General features: G+C 35.0%; 2 protein-coding genes and 1 long non-coding RNA gene across 7 annotated transcripts; 1 reads left to right on the top strand and 2 right to left on the bottom strand.

The window, feature by feature from the left end:
* Nucleotides 1-81: 81 nt before the first annotated feature.
* On the bottom strand, nucleotides 82-2853 carry Nle (notchless). 2 transcript variants are annotated; one of them, XM_043417232.1, is made up of 6 exons: nucleotides 2561-2853; nucleotides 2135-2459; nucleotides 1531-2024; nucleotides 1079-1319; nucleotides 716-937; nucleotides 82-321 (listed from the first exon to the last, which is right to left on the bottom strand). In XM_043417232.1, exons 2-6 carry the CDS (start codon nucleotides 2451-2453, stop codon nucleotides 182-184), a joined length of 1416 nt encoding a protein of 471 aa, XP_043273167.1. In that variant the 5' UTR covers nucleotides 2454-2459; nucleotides 2561-2853; the 3' UTR covers nucleotides 82-181. The 2 variants fall into 2 exon arrangements, with proteins under 2 accessions (XP_043273167.1, XP_043273166.1); XM_043417231.1 differs by having other exon boundaries at nucleotides 2135-2852.
* Nucleotides 2854-4888: 2035 nt separating this feature from the next.
* Etl1 (SWI/SNF-related, matrix-associated actin-dependent regulator of chromatin, subfamily a, containing DEAD/H box 1) lies at nucleotides 4889-9674 on the top strand. Of its 2 annotated transcripts, XM_043416794.1 has the most exons (11): nucleotides 4889-5018; nucleotides 5098-5331; nucleotides 5473-5666; nucleotides 5745-5935; nucleotides 6363-6925; nucleotides 7123-7397; nucleotides 7489-7626; nucleotides 7719-8341; nucleotides 8637-8849; nucleotides 8984-9090; nucleotides 9173-9674. In XM_043416794.1, exons 2-11 carry the CDS (start codon nucleotides 5226-5228, stop codon nucleotides 9319-9321), a joined length of 2559 nt encoding a protein of 852 aa, XP_043272729.1. In that variant the 5' UTR covers nucleotides 4889-5018; nucleotides 5098-5225; the 3' UTR covers nucleotides 9322-9674. The 2 variants fall into 2 exon arrangements, with proteins under 2 accessions (XP_043272729.1, XP_043272728.1); XM_043416793.1 differs by having other exon boundaries at nucleotides 4925-5331.
* LOC122409322 (uncharacterized) lies at nucleotides 9644-11611 on the bottom strand. Of its 3 annotated transcripts, XR_006260653.1 has the most exons (5): nucleotides 11436-11611; nucleotides 11179-11282; nucleotides 10517-10661; nucleotides 10273-10408; nucleotides 9644-10199 (listed from the first exon to the last, which is right to left on the bottom strand). It is a non-coding gene; the product is annotated as an uncharacterized lncRNA (long non-coding RNA). The 3 variants fall into 3 exon arrangements; XR_006260651.1 differs by having other exon boundaries at nucleotides 11179-11603; XR_006260652.1 differs by having other exon boundaries at nucleotides 10617-10661; nucleotides 11179-11602.
* Between the last annotated feature and the right edge of the window lie 18 nt (nucleotides 11612-11629).

Here is an 11629-nt window from a genome sequence, read left to right as displayed (position 1 = left end):
TTTTTTAAAAATTGTTCTTGTATTGTTTTAATATTTCGAATGAATGATGTTTCTATTGAAGAGACAAATAAAATTGACACCTTACCAATAATTTGATTCATATATTTCTATAAGCATGAAAAAACTAGAGTTTCAAATTTTACAAATGATCGACAATGGTCTTGGTTGGAGCATAAAACTTTTAATTTTGCCACAACTTGAGCACTTTGTCTTTTCCGCCAGAAACGACCCGCTGCCCATCTGGCGACCAATCAACGGCGTAAACTTCGTCTGCATGACCAGGTAAGTCTTGGGCTAGTTTTTTCGTTTTCATACTCCAAACTGTAAGAATAATAATTCAAAGAAATAATTAGATACAAATCAGTTAGTTCAATTCAAATATACGATTCATCGCACAACACTCAAGGTGACCTATCAATTGCGTGAAAGCGAGAGAGATAGCTGAAAAATACTGAAACTGTTTACTCAGATATTCTTGATATTTCGAGAAAAATAAAAGTTACAAGACCTTGTTCGCTGACACAAGGAGAGTAGCATATAACTCATATTTTATTCCAAATATCAAGCAACTCGAAATAAACAGTGTAACCGGATTTTTACCGACCGTTACAACTAATAAATGCTGCAGTCCTGAATATTTCTCCAAAAATGTTTCCAAGATTTGAATGTATTGGTCCGAAATTATTGTTGAGTTAAAAATATTTATCAAAAATACCTTTAAGTGTGGAATCAGCACTTCCGCTTACAAGCAACCGTGAATCGGCACTCCACGCGACGGAATAAACAGCCTGAACGTGTCCTCTCAAAGAAGTGACATAGCGTCCTGTCGAAGCTTCCCACAGTTTGATAGATTTGTCAAAAGATGCCGAAGCTATTAAGCGTCCGTCAGGTGAAAATTTTACGTCGTTGACTAGTTGTTGATGTCCGGTCATTCGTGCTAAAACAAAAAAGATAACATGATACGTGAATAAAAACAATCTAAGAAATCTGTCGAAATGCTCGCTTGGATGGGTTTTCTTATTGGAAAACTTATTTTTCAATGTACGCCTTTTTTTTGACAGAAAATTGCTTTGCTTGCCTATTGGTCTTTTTTCTTTTTCGGGTTTCCATAAAAACAGCGTGAAGTCATCAGAACCTGAGACCAAAATTTCTTCACCAACGTTGTCATAACGTTTTTGTGCCTGATTGAGAAGCTCAGCAGCAGATACATTCGGATTTTCGCCAATCTGATAAGGCCCGGTTCTCAGAACATAATCGACATTCAGAGCAAGTGTATTTACCCAATGAGCATGACCTTCCAAAACCCTGCAGAGAATCCCCTATGAACATTCGAGAAAATTCAAACGTTACCACTCAAGTTCAAATGTTTGGAAACGAATAATTGAACAAAATTTATTCGGAAAGACAGTGAATTAAAAAAAAATTATTTCTCAATTGTTTATTCCAAACAAAATCATTTGCTTCAATCGAAATGTGCATATCTTCAAAACTGAAACATGAATATTAAAAGCCAAAATAAAAAAACCTTACGTCCTCGGCTCTCCAGACTCTGATGGATCTGTCCTGTGAACCCGAATATATGAGTCCTCTCCCACCCCATCTGACACAGGTCACACTTTTGGTGTGTCCGGCAAGAACTCTAACAGTTTGTCCCAATTTAGTATCCCAAATTCTCAAATCGCAGTCTTTAGAGGAGCTAACAAGTTGACGGCATTCAGGGTTTCGATGATAAGGTTCCCAACAAAGTGCTGTTACCCACATTTTGTGTCCAAGCATAGACTTGCCGATTTGTTTCCCAGTTTGAGGGTCCCACATTAAAATTGTGCCATTTTTGCATGCCGATACGATTTTTGTGCCGCACGGTGACCATGCAATATACAGAACCCAATGTTTGTGTCCCTCGCATGTAAATAAAGGTGTTTGGGTATGGATATCCCAAAATCTAAGCGTAGTGTCTCCCGAACCGCTTGCTACATGACAACCGTCCGGTGAGAAAGCTACTGAAATTACAGCTTCTTTGTGACCTGGAATGAAAAATTTTTTGATACATTATTGTGTTCCATTGAAAATATGAAATTGAATAAGATTGAGAAACAATATATAAGACAAAAATGCTCGCACTTGTTATTCTTACCTTCTATCGAACCAGTACATCTGGTAACAGCTCTAACTTTAAAAACAGCCTGAGGTTGATAAACGATATCCACAACATCTTCACTGATCCTTAAAGTTTTATCTAAATTTTGTTGCAGAGTATCGGTAACCTCGACGTCATTAACAAAAAATGCTAGCGGCACCGGGTCCTCATCTTGGAGAAGAGCATTGCAAATAAGTTGCAGTTTCTCGACATTTATGTCAAGTGGTAAGTCTAAAAGGCCTCCTGGCAAAATTTCCCCCGTGTCGGACTTAAATCTTGCCAAAATACGCCGTGTCTCTTTTTCCGAAACTTCCATCTCGAGCTTTCGTTTATTCATTGTTACAAATTATTCTTTATTTATTTTAATTAACGCGCGATTTTTAGGTTAACTCCGTAAAATTAAATTATTCGATTCATTACTACCTGCAACCTGCAACAACAAACACGAGCGCCTGTCACAATCAAGTGCTGCACAGTGCACACGTGTTTCGGTGTTTCGAAACTCGAGACCACGAGACGCTCTCTTGTCTTTCTTCTTCTTCTTTTTTAGGTTAGAGTCACAACTCTCAAGTCAAATTGGTATACGTGTTTTTTAATCCTTGTTATCTCTTCTAAAATTCCCACGAAAAAAATGTTTCTATTAATTGAGTTATTAAAAAAATTATAACTATAGCGTCCATAGTTGTTATCCGATGATTAAATTTTCAATCAATATAAATTATGAATTTGTGAACAAAATAAAGGACTGTACTTCCGAAAAGCGGAAACTGAATTTTGAGCTGAAATTTTGCATACTGCTTCTTTATAACAATATAAGACTTCCCCTAAAAGGATTTTTGGCGACTAGCAATATTTATTGAGAAATTGAATTTTTAAGTTGCTATTTTAGCCCGAGCAAGTATATATCTATATCGCTTATCTCGCTCGGTCGGTATCCTCACTTCGCTATAGTGCCTAGGCTACATGGATGGCAAACGTTGCGCTCCTTGGCTGGGCTACTCCGGGGATTTTTTCCTTAAAATTCCGTCTCCCCGGCGCGAAGCGCCAGGGAGACCCACCCATTTACTTTTCAAGAATTTTCTTTTTTCTTTGTTCAAATTTAAAAAATAAAAAAAAAAAGCGCCGGGGAGACGGAATTTTAAGGAAAAAATCCCCGGAGTAGCCCAGCCAAGGAGCGCAACGTTTGCCATCCATGTAGCCTAGGCACTATAGCGAAGTGAGGATACCGGCCGAGCGAGATAAGCGATATATAGATATACTTGCTCGGGCTAAAATAGCAACTTAAAAATTCAATTTCTCAATAAATATTGCTAGTCGCCAAAAATCCTTTTAGGGGAAGTCTTATATTGTTATAAAGAAGCAGTATGCAAAATTTCAGCTCAAAATTCGGTTTCCGCTTTTCGGAAGTTTATCCCATATATGATCGCAAACAAAAATTATAGAAAAGTGAACAGATGCAACTTATGATCGCAAACAAAAATTATAGAAAAGTGAACAGATGCAACTTATATTTTTACATTATTCTTTGTCGACTCTATATATGGGGTATTAAATTCCATATCAAGTGGACCATCCCAATCTTTTATAATCTCAAAATGCCTTCACAAATTTTTGCTATGTCGTTTGAAGTGTCAAAAACATCTATATACAAATAACTTCAAATTTTTAACTGCTCAATTTTACTCACATTTTTTGTTTTTCCATTTTTTTTCGATTCTCTGTGTGTTGAAAACTAATAATTACATTTAAAAAATGTCATATGAAATAAAATTTCGGTTTTTGCACATACTTTCTAATAAAACGACTTCCTTAACGGTCCACGTTAATTTTCACGTATTTTTCGACAAAAATAAATTTTTAAAAAATTTTCATTGATCGAGGGAGATCCTTTTTAGAAAGCTGAAAATTTCAAATATTTTTGTTTTTCCTGTCTACAAACCACAAAAAAATTGGCGTGATGGCAATCGTAGCAGATTTTCAGCATACTACCAATGCTGAAGAAATATACTTACGACCGAAAGGACCGAAAGCCTGATCGTATATTCGTATACAATCCGTTAGGGAAATTAGTATGTATACACTGTTTTGCGTGTTTTGGCGTCTGCATTTGACGGCTGGATTATGAAAAATGGACCAAAAAAATACGAAAAACAAGAGTAACTTTTTTCATTTCGAGCTTTTCAATTTTCGGTATACATTTAATTTGAACTGTATTTTGTTTTGTTTCATCGCACTTCGCCGTTTACTCTTCTAATGTTTGACCCAATATAAGACTTTATATTTGTTCATATTTCTTTAAACGTGCTTTAAACGAACGAACAACGTCGGACAAACCTTTCAAACGAAAAATTCGTGACCGACAAATGGTTATACTCCGATTATAGGCATTTGAAAGTTATTCCATGATATTTCAAAATTGAGAACAAGCCGGCTAACTTCACACGGATTTCTGTTCTTGGTTTTCCTTTTATAACGTAATTTCCAATTTTCAACATGCGTCAATTATTCGATCCGATTCGACAATTGCAATCACCGACAAAATCCCGACGACAAACGATTCACATAATACTTAAAAACAATAAAGGAAAATATCTAAAACCCAGTCGGCCAGGTTCACGGAGATCAAGCGCGTTTCGATAGATTTGCCAAATTCTATTTGTCCCTCAGTAGAAAATACATTCTTCGAGAAATTTTTTTTTATGTTGTGTACATTACATATATATATATATATATATATATATATATATATATATAAGAGTATATAAAACGAGTATTCAGAAAAACCTCAACTCTCGTCGCAGTTTTAATGGAGATCCCGGCGGCGCGTACCGGAAATCCTTTGGCGCACAGTCTTCTTTCAATCGTTCACTATACATACATGGTTTTATATTCTCTTTTATCCTTTCTCGGTTACTTTCGAAATTTAAGCAATAAAATCATTTATTCGTAACACCTGACAGGGGTAACGATAATATTTCCTGCGAACTGGTATAAACGAGAGAATAAAAAGAACGGTTGGTTGGAGAGTAAATTAATAAGAAAAATGGTTCGGAACGAGGGTCTTTGTAACGTCGCTTGATGCTCCGCTATGTCCGATAAGCGTACAATTAAAACGGACACAGGTAGTTCAAGACTTCTCAACGATCTTCGTAAATTTCGATTCCTCAAAACAGCCTCCAAAAAATTGATCATGTGTAAGAGTTAATTTTACTTTACAGTCAATATATATATATATATTTTTACTTTTTTGGATTTTTTTTTGGTTTTGGCGGGAAATTTTCGTCCTGATAAATGGGTATAAGTCGTACAAAAAGTTTAACTTTTTTTTCCGAAAGCTGATGACGACAGTAATTTGACTTTGCCTGAGTTTCAAACGCGGCGCAAAATCGTTCAACGGATTGAGGACAGTGAAAGCGAAGTGGAAAATTCTCCAAGACTCAAAGCATCAGATTCAGAGTCTGACGAAACAAAAGACAAGGAAAACAAACTCAAGTACCTGGTGCATCGTTTTCCAGACATAGATGCAATAGTAAGACCATAAATTTAACGCAAAAAATTTGTCAAACCATGTACCGAACATTTCTCTCAATATAAATTCAATCTGCAGCGTATTCAAGAAGCTCTAAGTAATGCTGATTGGAATTCAGAGGAAGCAGAGAAATCCCTCCAAAACAATAGAAAACGAACTCTCAAACCTACTGCCAAAACAAGCAACAAAAAACGGAGAAAGACTCATCAGGATGAAGAGGTTGACATTGATTCTGACGATGAGCATTATGGACACAAAGTTTTTGACAGGTTTGCATCCTTTTCAGCTGTTACGCAACCAATTCCAGCATTGTTGTCAAGATAGTGGTTCTAATCCGCTGTAATCTCACTTTGGTGAATGCGTCGGCAAAAAATACCAAAAAACACTGGGTTCACATATTTATCACAAAATACTTTATTTTGTTTTGTAAAAAATGGAATTATTATGAATGAAAATTTGATATCTTCCAAAGAATGAAATGTGTTTGGCTATGATTTTAGCTCTGGGTTTACAACAATTTATTTCTAGTCAAACTGCTTCAACAGGGTTTCAGCAGGAATAATAAGCAAGCGTCTTTGTTATCAATTCTGCTTATATGTGGATAAAATCGTTATCTCAGAAGAAAATGTTCCATCAACTGCTGCGATTCTATCAGAAACTCGATGAATTTTTTTGTCACAATTATTATTATTTCAGCAATGATGATTCCGATGTTGAAATATCAGATGAGTTGACAGCTGAGAAAAAAGGAGTTCTGGAATTCATGCAAAATGCATTGTTAATGGAGCTCTTGTTGATGACGCATTGTTCAAAAAAGAAAGCAACCGCAATAATAGATGCCCGACCATTCAAAGGCTGGCGAGACTTGGTGTACAAATTTCAAAACAACAAATACCTTGACACGGAATTGTTGAATTCAGCGCAAACGTTACTGTCAATGCGACATGTTGTCGAGACACTGATGAAAAAGTGCTTGAAATTGTCTGCGAATATGGAAAAAGCAGTCGCCGCCGGTGCTTCGACCATCACCGAACAGCCGACCGGTATTTCTGATGGTTTAAAACTCGCTACTTACCAAATGGTCGGACTCAACTGGCTTGCTGTCATGCACTCACAAAACGTCAACGGCATTCTCGCTGACGAAATGGGTCTTGGAAAAACCGTGCAGGTTATCGCTTTTCTAACATACTTGAGAGAAGCTGGGCTTGTCAGTGAAAATGATGGTCCCCATCTTATCGTTGTTCCCAGCTCTACTATGGGTTGGTGAATTTCTATTCTACATGATCAATTAGTATTATTCTTGATAACCGAAGCTGTGCACGCGTTATCTTTGAAAGTTTTAATCGTTCCATCAGTTTTTTGAGGAATTCTTTTTAAACGGTATAAGATGAAACTAAGAAAATGAATTTATAACATTAAATTAATGTAATAATCAATCGAAATGAATCAATTACAGAAAATTGGAGAAACGAACTCCAGCGCTGGTCGCCAGGATTGAACGTTGTACAATATTATGGCTCTCAGGATGAGCGTAAGGACATGAGAATGGGTTGGCGAGCAGGTGAACTTGACGATGTCGATATTATTCTCACGACGTACAATCTTGTGAGCAGCACGCCTGAGGAGCGTCGCTTATTTCGCGTGATGCCAATTCATTACGTCGTTTTTGACGAAGCACACATGCTCAAAAATATGGGTACCATCAGATACGAGAATCTCTTCAGGATTAACGTACATGATTTTTCAAAAAAAAAAAACTTTACGACTATAATTCGTATCGAAGACTTTCTGAATTGTAATTTTTTTTTTTTGTTAATTTTAGGCAAAGCATAGACTTCTCCTGACCGGAACTCCTTTGCAAAATAATTTATTAGAACTTATGTCACTTCTTATTTTTGTGATGCCATCGTTGTTCGCCGGAAAGCAAGCTGACCTGAAAAGTCTTTTTGCCAAAAATAATGTAAGTGATTCACAAAAAAAATGATTTATGTGGATAAAAAAAACATTTTTATGAGAAAATCTTTAAAATGATGATGAAACCCTACATTTCAGAAAATCCAAGCATTAGACAAGAAAAATCAACCATTGTTCGAGCAAGAACAAGTTAAAAACGCGAAACAAATAATGCGCCCTTTCGTGCTGCGACGTTTGAAGTCCGAAGTGCTCAGTGATTTGCCGTTGAAAACGGAAAAAGTAATAAAATGTAGTCTGATGAAAAAACAAAGAGAAATGTACAAAAATTTAGTGTCCGAATTTTCGGAAGAAGCGGATCAGAACAGCGAGGTCAATGGCATCGGAATGATGATGCAACTGAGGAAATTGGCTAATCATCCATTGCTTATTAGGAACTATTATAATGAAGATAAACTGGAAATAATGTCGAAAAAATTGGCCAAGGATCATACTTACAAGCAGACTAATGCCCAATATATTTTCGAGGATATGATATGGATGTCGGATTATCAGATTAATCAATTGTCACGCAATCATAAAAGCTTGGCGGGACATGGTTTACCACAAGAATTGATACCGCAATCAGGAAAATTGAACAAACTTGACGAACTGTTGCCAACGATGAAGGAAGAAGGTCACAGGGTTTTAATATTTAGTCAATTCACAATGGTACTCGACATACTCGAAGAATATATGGCAATAAGAGGCCACAAATTCTTGAGGCGAGTTCAAAAACAATTCCATGTTTTGTTTATTCATTCACTGAACTAAGTTTGCTGTTTGAATCCATCATAAATATTTCCTTATACTGGAATGTAATTTGTAATTTGCATTTTTTTTTTTCAATTATTATGTCAGTTTAGTCCAATACAAATGAACACCTGAGCGTAATGTGAATTATTCACATTGATTCAGTATATTATTTTTCATAGAAAGAGCCAGTCCAATAATAAAATTATGAATTTCTTATGATTTTATATTATTGTTTGAAAAAATTGATTGAATCTATGTATATAGGTTAGATGGCCAAACGCCGGTAACCGAGAGACAACCCCTGATAGACGAATTTACGAACGACTCAACGATATTCATTTTTCTATTATCAACGAGAGCAGGAGGTTTAGGCATTAACTTAACCGCGTCCGATACTGTGATTATTCACGACATAGATTTCAATCCGTACAACGACAAACAAGCGGAAGATCGTTGTCATAGAGTCGGTCAGAAAAAGTAAGTTATAAAAACGTAACAAAAGCGTTAAAAATAATGATATATGATTTCATTGGGTTCCTCCATGACCTTGGAAATTTTCTCTTTTCCCATTATAATTTTTTCATCCCTGATTAATTTTGCACTTTTTGCAGTCCAGTAAAGATTATTAGATTATTGGGTGAGGACACGATCGAAGAGGGCATGTATGAGATTGCTCAAGAAAAATTAAATCTCGAGCGTAAAATAACTGGAAACGAAGGTCGGTTTTCCTCCCCACATTTGTCCTATTGAATAATTATGATTTTATCTAAAGTGTTTTTTTTTTTTTTTTTTCATTACAGAAAATGAGAACACCGACAAGAAGAGCATATTAAAATTATTGAAAATGATACTCGGCATTGACGCTCACAATCGTTCGTTGTCGTTGTCACCAACAAAAACAGCAAACGGATCGACGAAAGGTTTGAAAGTTGATGAAGCTGAATTTTAAATTTTTCGTGGAAGAATAAAAAACTAATGTCATGTAAGATTCTACGTCCTGGCTCCCGTAATTCTTATGTTTTAAACAACAATGGTACATCATATACTCATTTGGTTTCGTCTTTTTTTTATATGAATCATACATTTAGTTTTCGAGTTTTTGGTTCTAGACTCTCCTAGCGAGGTGGAGATTTATATATAAATATAATGGTATTTTCTCGAGTAAATGAATTCATCGCGGTACGAAAACTCGAAATACTCCGTGGTTTATTTATATAATAAGTAATCAATGTCATTACGTGTGTGTAGCGATAAAAAAATTTGTAAACGACTCATTAAATCATTCCTTTATTTATATCACAATCGATTGTCGACTTTTTTCTTTTAATATATAATATTTATGCTATCATATTTTGCGCATTTGTAGAAAAATAACATCAACGAAAAAAAATGGAATGAAGCTCAAATTTTACAATATTGATAGATGATAAATATAAATTGGACTTTTAAACGAAATACAAATATACGTAAAAACATACAGAATTCATTTTTTCATCGAACAAATTTTGATATTCACCTAGCACGCGTGCTGAAGAATATGTCAACAGATGATAATTCAAGAAAATTACATGTCAATATTACCCCCACCACCATCAAAATTTACTTTATTCAAAGATAATATAGGCTGTCTTCCGATATTGACTTTGAGTACTGCGAGTATGTGAGGACTGGACATGAGGTTATTGATCAAATACGATAGGTTGTCATTATTTTCCATTACCTCGTACTTTGTGACATGACAGAATCGCTTATTAAATGAGTGGCACAGGCCTTCAGTTGTTTCATAAATGTGCCACCCGTGTATTTCACTCTTTTCTGAATTTTTTCCTGTGCACAAAGAATAAATTATCCATGAGTTTCTATAGAATTGCAGAAGAATTTTCATTTGTTGATGCTTCACCTTGATTTCTGGGGTTAATCCAGCGTTACAAATAATTGTCCCTCACATGGCAGTTGTAAGATTGGGAATATTACCTTCAGGAATAGGCTCACCGGATGAATAACGATTAAGCTGACAATGAGGTCCTATTATTCTGCTGAATTAGAAAAATTTGGTTCAAGCGTAATCCTTAATCAAGATGGAATAAATAATAGATCAGTACAAGTTATTGATAGAGTAGAAAATAGTTTCTCTAAAAGCTTACAAGTACTTTGATTAGGATCATTTTTCAAAAACATCCCCACTAAAAGTTTCCATTATAAAGACATCAGTTTTCTTGGATCCCTTGAGTTCAAAACAGTTACCTTCTCCTGTATCCAATATGGTTGAAATTCATTCTACTCGCATATCTGTTTGCATTGAAAATAAAAAAACAATTGGATTAAGTCATTATAGATGTATACATTATTTATTTATTACCATTTATTATTATATTTTTATATTTATTATTTATATATTTAGTCATTATACATTATACATTAGACATTTATGGTATTTAAAGAATACTCAGGTTATAGGATACGCCTGAGAATAATCTGTTCAGAAATGACATGAAATGTTTTCAGGACTTATAATTCGCATTATATCAAATTTAATAATACTTCAATATTAGGATGGTTCAAGTAATGTTTGTACTATAAATTACATGCATTTTAAATATATGTCAATATAAAAACACACGACAAAATAATAATCTGTTGTTACATATGAAATTACAATATGACACTGGTTTTTTCACATTCTGAGATAATTTGTTCAATAGTTCAAGGACTTATACCCATAGCTAAAACTGTTAAGTAGGATTTACTAGGAGTGAAAACTGGTTCTGAGAAAGCATATAACAAATTTATAAAGCATGAAACTCACATTGTACTGGTTTTTTGTTGATCGTTTTATCTTTTATAATAATTTTGAGGATTTTTGATTCGCAGGATATTACGAATACATTTTTGTCAAGTCATGCCCGTTTTCTACAACGTTAATCTGAGTTTAATCCTATCTCAAATATAAACTATGAAAAATATTGCGAGTTTGAACCGCGTCGGAGAAAACAGCCATTAGCCGATTCGTCGATTTTGATCCAATAATCACCGAACAAGCTGCTAGAGCTCGAAATTATTTACACCAATCAGAAATCGAAAATTGTTCGGCCGAGTTGACGACGTTGACAGAGATCAATTTCCCTCGTTTTTTCTCCATTCAATGAATAATGGCCGTTTTCTCCGACGCGGTTCAAACTCAGTTCAATTTTTTTCATATATAGTTTCGAGATAGGATGAACCGAGTTTAAACTCAGATTAACGTTGGAGAAAACGGG

The sequence above is a fragment of the Venturia canescens genome, chromosome 4, assembly GCF_019457755.1.
Source record: "Venturia canescens isolate UGA chromosome 4, ASM1945775v1, whole genome shotgun sequence".
Taxonomy (NCBI): domain Eukaryota; kingdom Metazoa; phylum Arthropoda; class Insecta; order Hymenoptera; family Ichneumonidae; genus Venturia; species Venturia canescens.
Note: the sequence above shows the minus strand (reverse complement) of the source record. Positions and strands in the feature narration are given on the sequence as shown.